General features: G+C 33.3%; 1 protein-coding gene across 1 annotated transcript; it reads right to left on the reverse strand.

Annotated features, from left to right (window-relative positions):
• Positions 1-4,514: 4,514 nt before the first annotated feature.
• LOC108336940 (putative wall-associated receptor kinase-like 16) lies at positions 4,515-9,201 on the reverse strand. The gene is made up of 3 exons (XM_052880616.1): positions 8,316-9,201; positions 6,170-6,343; positions 4,515-5,833 (listed from the first exon to the last, which is right to left on the reverse strand). Exons 1-3 carry the CDS (start codon positions 9,199-9,201, stop codon positions 4,629-4,631), a joined length of 2,265 nt encoding a protein of 754 aa, XP_052736576.1. The 3' UTR covers positions 4,515-4,628.
• Positions 9,202-19,571: the final 10,370 nt, after the last annotated feature.

Here is a 19,571-nt window from a genome sequence, read left to right on the forward strand (position 1 = left end):
ATGAAAATTTGAAATCTACTTCTGAAAATTTCTCCAAGATAAATGATAATTTGAAAACTGAATTTACAAATTTGTCTGAAGAAAACAGAAGTTTGAAAAATAAATTTTTATTTCAAGCAGAAGAAATTAGAAATTTAAAAAGTAAAGTTTTACATTATGAAAAAGAAAAATATGTTGCTAATAATGAATGTGAATCTTGCATAAAATTCAAATATTTTTCTGAAAATACAACCACTGGAGAATGTAGTAAAACTAATGAAAATAAGGTTGTTAAAAATAAGTATGTTCCTAAAATTAAACATAATCATAGAACCCGTAGAACTTGGGTACAAAAAGGAACAACTTATAGGAACACAAATGTTGCATCATGCTTTTATTGTATGAAAAAGGGTCATACATCTAATAAATGTAAAATTAAGCATTATGGTGTTCCAAGTGGTAGATATATTTGGGTTGTAAAATGATTTCAAATTTTCAAACTAACCCAAAGGACCCATACAAAATAGTTGGGTACTTATTGTTTAAAATTTAGAATTTCTTTAAAAACAATATTGTTTTGTTCTAAATATTTGAAAAGAAGAATTAAGAAATTTTTATTCCAAGGTAGATGGAACTATTTTTCAAACGGAAAACATTTGAAATAGAAGAATGTGTGCATGTTGTCTTTGATGAAATTGTAGACCTTGAGGCAAAACCTCTTGAGTCAGTTGAATTACATGCAGGCAATGATGAAGATTTGTAGAAGACAACAAATGAAGCAAAGAATGATGACAATCCTCAAGATGAAGATCTAAACAAAATGTGGAAACAACCTAGAGGATTATCATTACGAAATTGGAGGCATATCTAAAGGGGTATTTTATGCTTCTATGCTTTTTGTAGTGTGTGTGCTATATATTTAACTTCTTTGTATGCTTGCCTCTTTAAATTCAATAAAATGTATGTTGTTTTTCCTTAATAATTCTATGCATATATCCTATTGTGCATGTTTGAATGAATCTTTAAATTTGAAATATTTTTAGCTCATATGCATACATGCTTTTATTAAGGGGGAGTATTATCTTATGGGGAGAACATCAAACACAACTTTTTAATTATGATCAAAAAGGGGGAGAAAATGTTTAAAGCTTATTTGCCTATTTGTGCTATTTGTGCTTATTCACTAATGCACTCTTTCTTCCATAAGTTGTGTTTTAAATACAGATTATTACCAAAAGCTTTAAATCAAGGAGTTTTTGATCATCATCAAAAAGGGGGAGATTGTTAGCAAAATGATGAAAATGAAGTTTTGATGATGTCCAAATCAAGTCAAGAAGAAATCAAGATTCAAGATGTTATGAAGACTTGTATTGCTATGGAAAGCTTTTGTAATAATTATAGTTTAGTATCTAGGACTTAGATTATGAGTGGATTTATGTTTGCATTCAAAAGAGATGTAAAAATAAGCCAAACAACAAAATCTGTGCAGTGTTAATCGATTAACACAGGGTGTAAATCGATTGTTCCAGAGACAAATGAAGAAGCACTGCATTGAGCTGTTAATCGATTAACAAGGGGTGTTAATCGATTAACGTTAATCGATTAACAAGGGCTGTTAATCGATTAACACAGGAACGTTTGAAAAACTAGCCGTTTTTTCTAGCCGTTGGACTATCCGTTGGGTTGTTAATCGATTAACCACTGTAGCTAATCGATTAACACAGTGTGAAAGGCTGAAAACGAAAAATGGAAGAGTCTTTGGATGAGTCTATAAATAGACTCTCATTTCCTCTCAAGAAGAACATCCAGGATCTGGAGAAACTCTTCCCTTGTGCTCAAATACTCTGAAACTCTTGAGAATTGTGTGCTCTTGCTCAGCTAAGGAAACTCTGTCTGTAGAGTTGGTGAAATACTGCTACGGTGATAGAGGAATAGCTGGTTCATCCTTGGTGTATCTAAGGAAGTGTTTGGAAGAGGAATTCATCCTTCGTGAAGTATTCGGAGGAAGTGTTTCATCCTTTGTGAAGATTCAAAGGAGGTGTTGTTTCATCTCTTGTGGCTTCAAGAGAGGTGTTTTCTAAACTTTTACAAATTGTATCTGTGTGATTGTAGTTTGTAATAGTTTTGTGATTAGTGAAGTGTTTATCTTGTTTTGAGATAAGCGACTGGACGTAGGATTGGTAAGATCCGAACCAGGATAAAATCATCTGTGCAAATTTCTCTCAAACCTTACTCTACTTTATTGTCTTTATTATCTGCTAAGTAAGTTTAATTGAGTAGAAATTTTTAAGGCACACGTTTTTAGTAAGAACCAATTCACCCCCCCTCTTGGTTTGTTATTCCACGCTAACCATTCCGCTGCAGTCGCTCTGACAGTGTCGTTCACAACCTCACGTTGGAGCCGAGGCCAGTCGTCGAACCGCCGTTGCTCAACAAAGTCGCCGTTGTTGGCTCCATTTTACGCAGGTGAAGAAGGAGCATAACACGGGCTTAAGGATCTTTTTCTTTTTTGTGTTTTCTTTTTTGTGTTTTCTTTTTTGTATTGTATGATTATGTTATATTTATGAAAGAATCTGAATATGATTTTAGCCTCTCTAGATATTTTCCTCTCTGGTTGTGAGATTTTGCTTTCTTTTTCTGGTTGTGGTTTTACAGTGTTTGAGATTGAAAGATGCAACAGAGAAAATGATAATAAGTTAATGTGATGGAAGGCCTGGAACATTGGAAAATCGAAAATCACTATACTCACTATACTACCTCGGTTCAGGTCTCAAACGAGGCAGTAGAATCCAAGATATTGACTCGGTTCAGCAGAAACTGAGGCAAAATTCTATCATTTTTCGATTCGGGTCACAACCGAGGCAAAAAGAGGTAACCTTTTTACCTTGTCTGGATATGCACCGATTATCGAACCGGTGTCTATAACCGAAAATAACCGAGGCTATATCCTTTTAATGCACTAGTGTGTGTTTTGGAAATGCAACAAGTAATACGTATGTTTGTATGTATATGTCTTATGCTTATACTACATATGAAAACAAAATTGATTAAAACTATGTATTTAATTTGCAGGTGGAAGTAGCACCGTGAAACTTTAAAGAGGTACTCCAAAGGAATAGGAGATATTTGTGTAAATATTAAGACATTGTGTAAATATTAGGACATATAAAATATATGCTTTTAAAAAAGTGGTTAGACATTTAAGTTTTAGTTTGAATCTTAAAATATATTTGAATAAAGTTTGTATTTAACTTGAATCATAAAAAAATGGGTACAAACCTCTTGAGAAAATAATGTAGAAGGTTCAAAACCTAAAATAGTTGTATTTTCTAACAATAACATAATAGTGGAATTCATAGGTATCAAATAGAGAATGATACACTGAATAATCAAACTAGAAGAAAATACACGATCAACCAACATTTATTAAATTTTTAAAATGTGTTAAAAGAAATGGTTTGATCCTTGTATTTTGATTTTTTGAATAGAGAGATCTATGAATTGGGATCCTAATGTATAGAGATACAAATGATTCAATGAGACCAAGAATTTCCAATAACATTTGAATTATTTCATTTTTTAGCATAATAACCATTTTTAAGAACTAGTGTTCGATATTAATCAATATTTGATTGATTGGTTTGAGATTATCCACAAAAAAGATTTGTCTTAGTCACTTTATTTATTTTTGTCAAAGTTACATTTTTTTGTCCAAATTTTTTTTCTTTTTGTTTAACTCACTTCCTTATTTTTTTGAGTTTTATGTGTATTTGTATTCATAGATTCACATCTAAAAAATAAATGTCTGAATAATCGTTATATAATCCATTATTAGAATTAATAGGTCTAATAAGTTCATGTTGACTTAAACTCTTTAATTATATTTATTGTCTAATTATCATCATTGTTCACATATTAGATGTAATGGAAAACTGCATGGTTCTCTACGTATGTGTCAAATGAAATACATGCACTCATTTTGTATCTATAGACGTAACTTCTTCCTACTTTAAACTTTGTTATACTTAAATGGTCAGTTAAAATAATAGGAATTGATTTTTTTTTTCTCTAACAATATATAATACAAATGACATATTAATTAGGACCAAGTTGTCTTAGAGACAACCAAGCGACCTATATTATGGACGAAACCTATGAACATTGGGACTTTTGGTCTTTAACTAACACCAATTGCCAATAATACTGTTGACTTTGTCAATGCACTCAAGTCTAACATTTGGATACACTAAAAGAGGATATCAATGTAAATCCACAAAAAATATCACACCTGTCTTTATTCATCTTTCCTTTATTTTCATCCAAAACAAAGTATATAAGTTTTGTATTTCTCAGAAGTTACTTCTTCTTAAATCATGTTTATGAAATACTCATAAATAGGCTTGGAATGCAATCTGATGCAACTACTAATGCATTTGTAAGCAATTTCCGAAACAGTATGAATAAAAATTACTTTTTCTCTTGCAGAGAAGAATAAATAAAATATGACAGAAAAGAAGTTAAAACGAGTCAACAAATAGGGCAAAAGGTAGAATCATAACATTGCTAACTACATGAAATAGTGATTGAAGAAATATGTTGTTCATTGAAATAAACAGAAGTGGAAATACATGTTATGCAGTGTGCGTGTATCATCTTCCATTACCAAAGTCAATTAGTTCAAGTTCTCTCAAACTATCATATCCAGTATTCCGTTGGCCACTACTACTATCACCATTTTCATAAGAGCTTTGTGCCTCATAAAGCAAGTATTCACTCTCCTCAAAGTTCTTTCCTGTATTGACCCAAGGGTGTTTCTCTGTAAGCTTTATTCCTTCTAATTCCATTGTCACTTCCTTCATGCTAGGCCTTTCCTCCCCTGTAAGTCTAAGGCATCTGGCAGCAAGAATAGCAACCTGCATAATCTCTTGCTGGTTTTCTTCATCCAAAAGTCCTACCTGAACAACATCAAACAGACGATCCTCTTTCAATCTACATAGAAAGTGAACTGTAAGACTTCTTTTCTCTTCTGCCCTGTCAAAAGAGAAAGGTTTCTCCCCCGTTAGCAACTCTACAAGAACCACCCCAAAGCTATAGACATCACTCTTTTCAGTCAACTGGCTTGATTGCATGTATTCTGGGTCTAAATACCCAAAGGTTCCTTGCACAATTGTGGCTATTTCAGTTTGGTCAAGTGGAACCAATCTTGAAGCTCCAAAGTCAGAGACTTTGGCAGTGTAAGTGTCATCTAAGAGTATGTTAGCAGTCTTCACATCTCTGTGGATGATGGGTATGGAAGCTGCTGAGTGCAAATATGATAGAGCTGCAGCTGCTTCTGTAGCTATCCTTAGACGTGTTTTCCATGACACATTGACTCCCTGACCTTGGTTATGCAAATAATCATAAAGGGTGCCATTGTTAACAAATTCATAGACTAGTAAAGGAACTTCTGTCTCCAGACAACATCCCAAGAGTTTGACCACGTTCCTGTGATTGATCTGTGACAGTATAATGACCTCATTGATGAATTGTTCCACCTGGTTCTGATCCACTATCTTGGACTTTTTGATAGCTACAACTTTGTTGTTTGAGAGAACTCCTTTGAAAACTGTACCATAACCTCCTTTACCTATGATTAAGCTCTCATCAAAATTGTTGGTGGCTTTCTTAAGTTGCTCTGCACTGAAAATTGTAGTGGTCTGAGATGAGTCTTCGTTTTTGGATAGTTGTTGTCTCAGAATTATGCCTCCGTTCTGCTGAAAAAACTTCTGTTTTAATTTTAAAACTTTCCTTTTCTGGTACATCAAGTACAACCAAGAAACCCCTATGAACAGTGCAACTAATCCTACACCTGCGCCTGTTACCAAAATATGAATATGAATAAAGCAATTATACAATAGAGTGAGAAAATTTTAATAACCCATTTTTTTATAAAAAAAAATCTATTTTGATATCTTTTAAAAAATAAAATATTTACTTTAATAACATAATAGTATTTTAAGTTAAGAAAAATAAAAAAAAAAATACACTGTTAATATATTATCTGTTAAATGAGTAAATATTTTTATTCTTAAGGTTTTCATAGAAACACTTCCTTTCCATAACCACAAATTATTTTATTAATTCAATGTTGAATAACCATTTATTTAAAATCAAGAAAAACAAAACTGAAATCAATTTTTTATTTACTTACCGATGACGATCTTCGTAAAAGCATCGGCCTGCTGCCTTGGGTGGCATCCTCCGCCTTCTTTTGTCCCATTTCCAATAAGTCCGTCAGGACAGAAACATTCAAAAGAGCCCGGAGTTTCACGACAATGATCTTCACTATCGCAATTGTGTTTGTTACTACTGCACTCAGGAATATCTACAAAGAAAATTAAATTGTAAGTCTAAATGAATCGAATTTATAAAACTGGTGCATTTTTGTTGAACATCACATGTTTATGGATACGTTGTGCTTGACTTTATTGTAAAAACGACATGTTTAATGAATACTATTTCAATTTTAAATTTGAGTGAAATCATGATTGACAATAATGACCGTGGTTGAAGTAGAAGTCGAATAGGATAGACACGACTTTCCTTTTGTGAAACTTTAATTGAAGTACTGCATAATTTCTTGGCTTAATACCAGTTTTTGTTCTTTTTTTAAGGGAAATGTTCACTTTCGTTCTACATTTTTCAAAAAGTTTAATGTGGTTCCACGTTGTGAAAAAAGTGTCCAAATTAATACTTTTTGGTTACGACGTTAAATATTTAACGATCCTGTTGCCAGCTAGGACTGATGTGTGCAACGTGGCTTTTTACCTGCGTAACGTGGCAGTGGTAACTTCAAACGAGGATTTCCTTAAGCAAATGCTCTCCAATCTCCCTTCATCTTCTCCATGGACACTCGACCCCAAACATAACCCCTTATGGGACCCTAATTCCGACGAAACCACGCCGGAAAACAACGTCGTTTTCCCCTACGACCTCGAACAGGCCAACTTGGCCTCCGAGTTTCGCAACCACCAGATCACCGATGACAAAGCCTCCGCTCTCATGCTCCAACATCACCATCAACTCCTTCTCTCCTCCGCCGCTGCCAATTCCCCCATCCTCCAAATGCCCGTCTCCTCTCTTAACGACGTCGTTCATGCCTCCTCCTTCAAATCTCCTGCTTCAGTTATTACTTTCTTCAAATCTCCTCCAAACCTTTTGCTCCTCTTATTACTCTGATTTTTGGTTTAATTTTTTTTTTCTTTCTCAGAACGCTGACCCTGTTCAACCTCTCTACAACGCCTTCTCCGGCTCTCTCCAAGGTGCCGCCCAACCCTCCAACCAAACTCACCATTTTCAACTTCCTCAGGTTTTTATTTTCTTTCTCCTTCTTTTATTATTTTTAATGATAAAATTAAATAAGACATTTTATGTTATGAACTGATTTTGTTTCCCTTGGAATTTCAAGGGGCAGAGTTTTGGAGCATCGGCTCCGGCTACTGGTGGTGGCACTGGTTCCGGGCAGCCGAAGCAGAGGGTTAGAGCGAGGAGAGGTCAAGCCACCGACCCACACAGCATCGCCGAAAGGGTACGTTTCTCTAGCCTTGCGAAAACGTGTTTCGACTTCATGTGGGCGGTTCCTTTGAACCATACACTTTTTATCAGTACATTTTTTTCTATTTTGTAAAAGCCGCGTTGCACACATCAGTCCTATCTGTCGTTAAATATTTAACGCCGTGACCAAAAAGAATTAACTTGGACACTTTTTTTACAACGTAAGACCACATTGAACTTTTTGAAAAAGGTAGGACGAAAGTGAACATTTCCCTTAAAAAGAGGGACAAAAACAGGTATTAAGCCTAATTTCAATATCCAGTACTTCTAAGTTATATAAAGAAAAAGACTTATGAACACATTATATTAAATTAAAATAAATGTTTAACAAGAAAAATTTCATAATATATTTTCTATGAAAGAAATTGACATAAAATAATAAATTATTAAGTATGATAATCTTTTAGCATTTCTAATGACTCGGGACTTAATTATTATTATATTTCGTTTGATTATGAATACAATGTAATTGGAATAACCATCATTACGTCATTCATGAAATTTCTAAAGACACTTAAGGCCACCGATCATGAATATACATATATATTTCAATGGCCGGCTGTTTGGAATACCGTGACGTGACCATATAGTATTAGAATTTCGAGTTTTCAAATTAATCATAATTAGGATAGATTAAGAAAAATGTGTATGCTAATTTGACTCAAGAAAATTAGTTCTTAAATTTGTCTAAAATGCAGAATTAATGTTAGCATAATTAATTAAGTAATAAATCAATGAATTACCTTCGCAGCCATCGAGAAGGTACGCGTTTCCCTGAAACCCAGGTTTACATTTGCATCGGTAACCATATGCAAACGGGGAGTTCTCACACTCGCTATAAGGACTCTTGCATGCATAATCTGCTCTGTGCATGGAAGCTTCGCACGTGTCGCTTCCAACGCTCCAATCCATGACAAGAGGTGTCATATTGAACGGGACGCCGCGTAAATGATCGACGGAGAAAGTGTAGTTGCCGTTTTTGACGACGAAGGAGTAGCCACACTTGTTAAAATCGGAAGTGGAATTGAAATTGTTGAAGGAGAAAGCTTGAAAAGTTATGTTCTTCATCCCAGGAGGAATGTCGACCTGGCAACACCCTATGCCCGTGCAGTTTCCACTTCTCTGCATGCTTTCAACGCTCTCTATGGTGTCGCATCTGGTCAAGCACCCGGTTGAAGATTTTGTGCCGTTCCGGAAACTGTTGAGATAGCCGTAGGTGTCGCAGCCTACGCTCACGAACTTGTTGTCCTCACTAGAAATGGCGAAAGCCGGTGTTATGAGAAAGGGATCGTTGCCGTGTGTTTCTACTCCACCTAGCAATTCGTTTTTGCAGACCTCGGAGATGAAAGTGAGCATGTCGATTTTACCGGCGAGGCTTATGTTCAGAATTTGGACGTTACCGTCACCGTGATATAAGGTTGAGTTTGTGCATGTGAGCTCCAATTCGCTCTCCAGAAAACAGTTTTCACCGCTGACGGATGAATGGCCGACGCCGAATGGATACGGAATCGATGAAACACTTCCGCAGGAGTTCGGGCAGCCGGGCAGGGCTTGGCTGGCTGCTGCTACTGCCATCAATAACACCACGGTCAGTCTGGTCAGCTGCTTCTGCATCTCCTTCAATCTCATTGTTTCCATATGTGCACAATATCATTTTCGATACAATTTATAGTAAGAGGAATTTAGATTGACCGGGCACAAGTAGTAACAGTATTTTTTTTAATTATTTTATGTCTATAATCATGATTAAGACTTTTTCTTATTTATTTTTGAATAAATGTGAATTTTTTTTTTATATTTGCACACACATATACATATATATATATATATATATATAATATTATTTTTTAAAGACTTAATGTGTTTTTTAATGGTGAGCCTACCTACTCATAACAATCATTTACTTTTTTAAGTATTTATTCTCCGATTCCAAAAAAGATCAAAAGAATGATGTTAATGCTGATTTAAGGGAAAGAAATATATAGTTTTTAAGGGAAAACACATTGAATAAAAAATGTGAACAAAAAATATTATTAAGCCAAAATTTTTTTAACTATATGTTAAATTATAAAAAACATAAAAAGTAATTTATCCTAAATGAAAAAGAAATTAAAAATTAATGAGTTTTAAATTAATTAGGAATATAACTTAGTACAATCTTTTTGATTTTGAAGAATTGAGTTAGATACAAACTTACTTGTTACTAAGATGTGGTATGAGAATCCTTTTAAAACTTATCTTAATCAAGTTTTTTTAAGTTTGTATGTGTAGAGATGACTTAGAGAAACTCAATTAGTAATATTAATGCGTAGGAATATTATGCTTTGAAATGGTAATAGGCAAGACTTGGCATCCATGTGGTTTGTATCAATTCTTTTACCGGGCATGACATATATATATATATATATATATATATATATATATATATATATATATATATATATATATATATATATATATATATATATATATATATATATCTGTGTGTGTGTGTGTGTAGTTTGACATCAACAACACATGACTGCCAAACCATCACATACATGTTCATCTTTCCATGATAAATTCTTGTGTATGATTAAGTTTGATTTAGAATTGACATGTTGATGCTATTTATTTAGTTAATTCGTTTTGACATGTTGATCTTTGACAAAATGATGCACAGGTATCAATTTGGTTCATATTTATAACTATATTTTATCATTTAAGAGAAAGTTGACATGTTGATGGCGAAAGAAGATATTGATGTGTGTGTCCACTAGGCTACAATATAATTAAATATTTCCTTTATTATTGTGTTATGTTATTGTATAACAACTTCTTATTATTTACAATTTAAATAGGTTTAATTTTATATCTGTTATAACCCTTGACCTAGACTTACCCGCGTAGTCAATATTCGTCATCTTTTATTATCATGACATACGTTTTGGTGGAAACTTTTGTATATATAGTTATACGTTGGATGTGTATTTTGTTTGAATTGAAATTTAAAAAATAATAATTCTGTGGAAATTAATTTCCTCTTATTTTAAAGCAAATTAAATGATCCTCACGAAGTTACCTGTCTTGTTCAAGAATTGATAGTTCCGAAAGGGAAAAAAATTTGTTTTATTATAATTGAATAATCAAATGCAATGATTACAAGTATTTTTTATTTATCAGGTTTTACCATTTGGTGACTTTTAAAGTTAAGATTTTTAATTGATTCATCTTTAAGTAAAGTTTCGAATTTGAATTTGACCATAACCAATAACACATCATGAAAAAAAATTTACTTCATTTTATGTGGAATTAATATGATTTATTTAACTTTGATAAAGAAGCATATTCACTTATAACAGGTGTAGACATTACATACAGAATTAATTTGTATGTAACAGCTAAGAACATTACATATAATTTTTTTTTGTATGTAATAGGTGTAGACATTACATACGAAATTGTAACTGTGGAGTGCTCTCTCTGTAAAATGGATTACTATAACATTTTAATAAAAATATACATTTTTATATCCCTGTGACTAATTGTAATAAAGTTAAATGAAAGAAAACTTATTGAACACTAAATCAAAGGCAAATAAAGGTCTAATAGCACATTCAAAATCAAGTCATAACAGCCTATATTTCAATGGAAGGCAAAGAACATATATCTAAAACTCAACATGGATAAGCGATTTGTGCAACCTAGTAGATCCAACCTTTTAAAATTTCATTAATATGTGGTGGACGACCCACACTACTACAAATTTATGAATAAAAATAAAAATAGGATGTCAAAAAGAAATAAAACTACTACCTAGCTTTTGTATTTTCCACTGTTTTCTGCATAATTGCATGCCACTTGTGTCATTTTGCTAGAAAAAAAAAACATATATTGGTTTAGTTTTCAAGTAGTTTCAAATTATTCAAATATTGTTTTCCTATTGCTTTTGTGATTCTAAGCATGTTGACATTTATGTTTCATTGTTTGGTCATTTCTCTAAACTTTTGCCTTGAAGGTATGTTAGCTAAAATAGGAATACTAATTAAACCACATTTATGAGTTACTTGTTTTTCTCATAATTTCTTAGTTCCAAATTATTCTATCCAGTTTTAGTGCATTTGAAGATAATAGATACATTAAAGTTTCAATTTTGATTTTGAACATTCCAGTTGCACAATTTTCTAATGTAGAAGTAGATTTCGTAGTTATCACCTTTTCGGAAAGTGTTCAATTTCACACATTTGTGAAACGATCAACCAACAATATTGCATTTACCATTCTTGACTCATGAATATTTGTTTTGCATCCAAACTAGTGTCTTAAAACCACTAATCTAGCCAGACTTGCATTCAAACTAGTGACTTTCATTCTTTTTTGTGTTTCTTGTTAACTGAATGCATGCTTATCATTATTGTATGGTAGCACTTAATTTTGCAATTGAGGAAATTTCATCCTTGGTTCTTAGTATCTGAACACATTTTATATCACCATAGTATATTAGGCCCTCGTTTTCCTTTTCTAAACTACACATAATTCACAATACATTTACATTATCCACCTTATTTTTAGACATTGATCGACCTCTACACTATTTCTTTTGAGTTTTTAGGTTTATATCATGAGTTTATTTTACACATTTGTTTTAGTTTAGATTATTTTCTTTCCCCCATTTTTGCCTACATATTTATTACAGACTTAAAATAAAGTTTTGTTTAAAATTTACCATTTTCAAGGATTCATACTCGAGTTTTTCCTATACTTGATTAAGGGGAAGTTAAATTTCTTTGTTGTTTCCTATGGACTAGGGAGCTTAGCAAAGAGACATACATAATTTCCATAAAACAATGCTATAAAAATTAGAAAGCAATGTTATCAATTCTAGAAAACAACATCAAAGAGACACATGTCATTATCTTCATCATAGAACTTGATTTTTTATTCTTATAGTTCATTATTCACTAGTGCAAAAAAGATTTTTTATACCTCCTAAAAAAGGCTTTTTATACCTATTTTTAAGCAGGTATATAAGCAGGGGTATAGAAAGTTTTCAATTCTTTATACCTACTCTTGAACTGGTGTAAAAAGGTTTACTTTTATACCTGTTTTATTTATAATTGGTATAAAAATCTAATATTTACACCTGATACTCTGGTAGAGGAACTTTTTTTTATACCTTCTAGTGTTAGAATAGGTATAAAAGAATCTCACTTTTATACTTGCTAATACTATAACTGGTGTGAAAGAACAAAACTTTTTATACCTAATATGGATTTAAATAATCAATAACAAGTAAAATAATCAATGTCGTTTCTATTAAGACATCAAAATGTATTATTTACCTAACAAAGTCCTAAATATATTTACCTAACAAAGTTACTTAACATAGTTACACATAAAATAATTTCTAAACTCAAAATGTAATATTGAAACATTTAATCATTTACAAATGATTAAAAAAAATGCAACCTAGTGCTTCCAAACATCTTTTATGACATGTTGCTTCATTGAAGATCTATCATCAAATATCTACACAATGAAGAGTCAAGCTATAATATTAATTCCTTAATATCGTAGTTATAAAATGTACACAACAAATAAATGTACTACATAATGCTAGAGTAGTAACTCAGCTCGTAATGCTCAATGTATCCACACTGTCTAAGGTTAATCAATCTAAATGCAACTGTCAAAAAGAAAAAACGGCACAATCAAGCTCAATGTACATAACCAAAAAAAGCATAACAGACAACTAACGTTTGATTTATGTAATAAACAAATGATGTCCTACATTCAATCACAGATGGTAATTTATGAGTTGAGAGAGAGAAAAAAAGGACAAAATATATAATATGCAGATCTAGTTGAATAGATAACAATTTTAGAAGAAGCTTACCAAAACCAAAAACCAAAAAACAAGTATTTAGGGCTAAGACAGAAATTAAGTTCAGTCAACATGTGTTACTCTTGCAAAGATCGCAAGTGCAAAATACTGCTATGCAGAACATTCAGTCACCAAGGTCATGTCTTTATACCAATACAGTAACTCACTTCAAAAATTGCAGATTATCCCATACATCATTCATAATCTGGGAGCTTGTTGCAGTAAATTAATTCTCATTAATAGGAAACATATTATAATTTGAACTATGAACTTACTACGGCCAATATGGAAATCATTCACTAACTAAAAATGAAATTAAAGGTGATGCACTACGTGATTTCATTGGCTGCAAGAAAAAAGAAATAAGGTTAATGGATAGAGTTCATACATGTGGAATGACTATCACTTGATAATTGATTGCGCTCACAAGAATTTCCAAAACAAACTTTTACTTTGAAAGAAAACAAACCCGTAACTTTTTCAAAATAAGAAAACCCCTCCCCTGAAACGTAACCCCAAGTTAATATACATATATATAACTATATTAAAAATATATATATATATATATATATATATAAACTTACGTCACATTCTTTTATATATATATATATATATATATATTAATATAATATAATACTTAAGTATATTAACCTCTGCACCTAATTCAATTAAGATCTCTGCTTTTCTTCACAACTAGAGACACCACAAATATACTTTTGACCCTTTTTTAATAAAAGAATAAAGCTTCCAATCTTCTTTACTTCAAAAGCTCTTGGACGTGTCTTCTCTCCTCCATGCAAAACATGAATTTTATTATTCCACGAAACTCGAGTCTATTCTATCCACTTTCTTCCTCTACCCAATTACTTCCTCCTTCCCTTTAACAAAACAAAATATCAAAGCTCTCCCTTACTCACACAGAACCACCCTTGCTGAGATTCTAACACACAAGGTTCTTTCATCTCAATCCCAACCAGCCTCTTTTTCTTTAACTACCAACCCATACACCTTCTCCCATGTTCTAATCACTCTTCATTTAACTACCAGAAGCTAAAACTCACCACTAACTACTCTCCCCAATAAAATTGAAGACACCTCTACTTTCACCGTTCCGAAAACCCCACTCTTGTACCCTAGAGTTCACCAAGCCACCACATATCTTCCCCTATTCCTTTCTTCTTAAACTTCCAATACCCGTTACTCTATCCTAACCCTCCCTTTCTCCTTTCTCACACCACCCTCACACTCAAACACTCAGAACCATTACTCTCCTACCCAAACATCACTCCCAGATACCTTCCCTCATTCATGTATTCTCTCTTCCCCCATTCCACTACAGAATCCCATGGACATCCCCACGGAAGGCAGATGGCCACTTGTTCAAAGAACTCAATTTAACTTTTATTTTCATCTTCATCTACTAAGCTGGTGGATATGTTTCACAAACACCAAAATCATAAGTTATATATCTCTCTAGTCAAATCAATGAAGTAATAGAAAAATAAAAAAATTAGTGTACCCAAATAACCGTAAGGTGCAGGCTATGAGATAATGGTATGGCCGTAGAGCAGTTATAGTATAATGCAAAGCCATGCTAGTTAATGACAACAGAGAATATGATGATTTTGTCTAAAACCTTCAATAGAAATTGCACCTAATATACTATAAACTACTAAAATCTTGAACACGAAACCACACAATTGATCCAGACCGAAGTATGAAACAAAAAGAAATGGACGTTATCTGATTGTAACACTCACTGCATTATGTTCCAAAGGGAAGCACCTCGAGGTACAAATCAAGGATGTCACTGTTCACAAAGTCGTTCACAAAACGTGAAAGTGCTCTAACTGCAAAAGTACCATAGGCATCTTGTCTCGTACCCTCACCATCATTATCTAAAATTCAACAAATCCGAGATATTAGCTCTAATTTTAACGATCTTCCGTGCAATCATAAATCTTGAAATTGTAAGCATTTTTCACCTTAGTATCTGACTTCATAAAACTATCCCTTCAGTGACTGATATAAATAAAATTCAGTAATGTGCAGAAAACTCAATTAAATAGTGCTTAGAAACTGTGAGAATCAGTTACCTCGGAGACGATCTGGCACGCTCGGAATCTGGTTGTTTTGCTGGCAGCTAGGAGGAACTTGAGGAAGCAGTCGATGAATTCGTCGGAGGCGGAGGCAGCAAGGGCAGAGACGAAGGAGACGACGCGTTCAACAGAGGCAAGGCGCCTCTGGAAATCAAAGAGAGGAGTTAGGGTTCTAGAGAAGGCGGAAAAGAAGACCGAAGAAGAGGATTTGGCTCGGAGGAGTGACAGTTCCTTGAGCTTTCGGTTGTGCGTGGCGTATGATGTTCGAGCCTCATCGAGAATGGCCGCAATTTTAGCATCAATCGCTTCTAGATGAGTCGCGGAACCCTAATATCCCAAATATAGCAAAAGAGAGAAGTCGCGGTCCAATGTCACGAGCATTTTCACGATTGATTTGGCGATTTAGAAGAAAGGAGAAGTGCAGTGTGAAAGTGAAGTGCAAAAGTGAAGACGCGGGAGAGGAAGTGAAGAGCGGCACAATATTAAATATTCCATACCGGTTTAAAATTATAGTGGGTATAAAAAATGAAATTTTATACCTATTTTTATTCTGAAGGTGTAGAAGTATTTTTTATAGCGATTTTCAATGTAATCAGTGTAAAAGAATTTCTTATTTACGATATTGTCATTTCATCATTTTTTATACCTTATAAAATTTGAACCGGTATAAATAGTAGCTATAAAAAACCTATTTTACACTAGTGATTATTCTAATTTAATTTTGATGATTAAAAAAGAAATAATTATTATTCCAATTTAATTTTGATGATTAAAAAAGAAACAATTTTCAATTGATATGTGTAGTTACATGCGAGTTGCATGTTCATGTGTAGATGAGCCACCTATATCATATGCTCGATTTTGTTGAGCTTGTGTACACTTTACATTATATGAAAGACAACTTCTACTTTAATAGTAATGAGTTCCAATATATCATTAAACATCCAATCTTGCTTCTTGATAGCTTTCCCCTAAAGCTAGGTTGGGTCAAAGAAAGAAGATGAAGTTGTGGAGGTGGAAGTGGCACAAAAGCAACGAAGATGGTGGTGGTTCCTCTCGGTTTGAAGGTTTAAGTGATGGAACGTAGCTGGTTGATGGTGTTTAGAGGTTGGGTCAACTCTAGAGATGAGTGGATAGAGTGACCTCATGGGATGCGCTAGTCATGACTTAGAGACAAGTTAAGAATGACTCAATAATTTGGCAACATTTCATTACAAATCTCAAAGTGGGTTTAGGGGGGGGGGGGGGGAGACAATTGTATTTATAGATGAAGGTGTATCCAAAGTAGACCAAAATCCTAAAATGTTATCTTGCACCAAAATCCTAAAACAATTTTCAATTGATATGTGTAGTTACATGCAAGTTGCATGTTCATGTGTAGATGAGCCACCTATATCATATGCTCGATTTTGTTGAGCTTGTGTACACTTTACATTATATGAAAGACAACTTCTACTTTAATAGTAATGAGTTCCAATATATCATTAAACATCCAATCTTGCTTCTTGATAGCTTTCCCCTAAAGCTAGGTTGGGTCAAAGAAAGAAGATGAAGTTGTGGAGGTGGAAGTGGCACAAAAGCAACAAAGATGGTGGTGGTTCCTCTCGGTTTGAAGGTTTAAGTGATGGAACGTAGCTGGTTGATGGTGTTTAGAGGTTGGGTCAACTCTAGAGATGAGTGGATAGAGTGACCTCATGGGATGCGCTAGTCATGACTTAGAGACAAGTTAAGAATGACTCAATAATTTGGCAACATTTCATTACAAATCTCAAAGTGGGTTTAAGGGGGGGGGGGGGGGGGAGACAATTGTATTTATAGATGAAGGTGTATCCAAAGTAGACCAAAATCCTAAAATGTTATCTTGCACCAAACCTTAAAACTCTTATCTTGGTGATGAAGAGCTTGACATGTGCCATGTTAACTTTTAGAAAAATTCTCTACTGTTAGAATGTCATGTGGAAAGTCACTTTAGCAAAATTTTTTCCACTTGAAAAATGACACATGACCACTACCTTTGTAAAAAAAACTCTCCGGTAAGAGCTTGTCATGTAGAAATTCACTTTAACAAAAGTTTCTCACTAGAAAAATGACGCATGATCACTACTTTTATAAGAAAACTCTTCACTAAGAATTTGTCATGTGGTCACCATGTCTTATGTGGAACACCCTCCACCAAGCTAGAGTTACAAAACTAATCACCCAAGATTAACTTAAGCTAGGTGCAAATACTGTCCTACAACTTAAGAAAGATTGTTTAAAAATCCTACACTACTTGGCCTATAATACAAAAAGAAATTCTTATTCTATTTGACCCTTAATACAAAGTCTAAATATTCCTAATCTACTAAAGGTGCTCCATGATGGTATAACAGAAAAAGTTTTGCTTCACTTTACATAAATGACTCTAGCTTTTCTTTAATGTGTTTGGGTCATGGCTATGTCATCACTTCTTTCCTTGTTTTTGTGCATTCATAAACATCTCAGAAAGCATATGTGACGCTTTTGAGAAAAAAATAGTATATAATAAGGTAAAATCAAATAACGCAAAAAACTAATTTGTTATATTAATCGTGACCCTTGACCATAAGGTGAAATCATAGGAAGACCAACAAAACTTTGGGAGCTGTCTTCAATGTGTTATTGTGGATCAAATTCGATGGAATGTGGCCCTTGTTGCTAGTCGTCACCACTGGATTTTTCCTTGTCACTAGTGGAATGAGGTCTTTCCTCGTCGCTACCATTGCAAAGCTTTTCTAGGATTCGTCGTTATTACTCTTTACTACTTCAAAGAGCAAATGAAGATGAAAGGGAAAATCATTCTGTGTAAAACACAAAATTGAATTTATAAATGAAAACAAAACAAGTTCAATGGTAGAAAATGAAGCAAAACTAACCTATGAAAGAAAAACTCACTTGTGGAGCTCATCATTGCTACTACTCATAAATGTTCAAAGGTGACATGCAAGAATAATGAAGAGGAAAATACACTAGGACTGATTTAAAAGGCCATTTAACACTAGGCGATGGTTGGATGGAATTTAAGTTAATATATACATATGATATCCTAGTTTAGGTGTAAACTCTATATTTACGTCGAGTGATGTCAAAAAACTCCAACATAAATGTGAAGTTGCATATTAACTGGGTCGAAGATATTCAAAGTAACAGGCTTCAAAATAATTAAAAAGTATCCTCTTTTATGTTAAAATTTTCAAAATTTAATATAAAATCAATGAAATAATTAATACATTGTCCACTAGTATTTCTACATTTATATTTTATCTATGTTTGTCTATGTTTGTCTACTTAAATTCATGGTGTCATCACCTTGTAAAAGGAACTTTGTACAAAGCATTTCACCTATGGGATTTTTTTCCCACTTTCGCATTATGTAGACAATATTGTGGCACAGACATTCACCATTAAAACGTTTGGTACCCATCCTCCTAATTTAACATAATAATATCGAATAATTACAATATCTCTTTATTATTCTTAAAGGTGGAAAAGATTCATTAGGTTATGATCTGAAACAATTTTTTTTTAAAACAAAATGATTACCAATATAAAGGAATGGACAAAATGAACTACATTGAATTGCATGGTTAAAAATTTCAGTGAATCAAAAAGTAGTTTGTCTGAACTAAAAATTAGTTTAGACGAACTAAACAAAACTATTTTTTTTTCTACAAAACTGCACTATAGTAAAATGAAGTAAAATTTGTTTTCTACTTCGACACATTAAATAACTTTTAGATTGCCAAAATAAGGCAAATGTCAATATGGGTCTAGTCGGATTGAAGGTTGGACAAGCCGACTTGACCCAAGTTTGAGACAAGTCAGACCAAAGGTTAAGGCGATTCAAGTCCGAGTCAAATGTCAAGACGAGTCAAGCTAGACGAAAAGTTGAGACAAGTTGTACAAGACTGAAGGTCGAGAGACGTCAAAGGTTGAGACGAATCGGGTTAGGTCAAAGGTTGAGACATGTATGATCTGGATAAATGTTAAACGGTTTTGGAATGAAATTCGGTCAAGAC

The sequence above is a fragment of the Vigna angularis genome, chromosome 7, assembly GCF_016808095.1.
Source record: "Vigna angularis cultivar LongXiaoDou No.4 chromosome 7, ASM1680809v1, whole genome shotgun sequence".
In the NCBI taxonomy this organism is placed as follows: Eukaryota; Viridiplantae; Streptophyta; class Magnoliopsida; order Fabales; family Fabaceae; genus Vigna; species Vigna angularis.

Excerpts from the sequence above, each read along its gene's own strand:
- LOC108336940 (XM_052880616.1), bottom strand. The coding sequence starts at position 9,201 with ATGAGATTGAAGGAGATGCAGAAGCAGCTGACCAGACTGACCGTGGTG. Across the intron at positions 6,344-8,315 it reads CCTTCTCGATGGCTGCGAAG|ATATTCCTGAGTGCAGTAGT; the intron begins GTAATTCATTGA and ends TTTTCTTTGTAG. Across the intron at positions 5,834-6,169 it reads TTTTACGAAGATCGTCATCG|GCGCAGGTGTAGGATTAGTT; the intron begins GTAAGTAAATAA and ends TTTTGGTAACAG.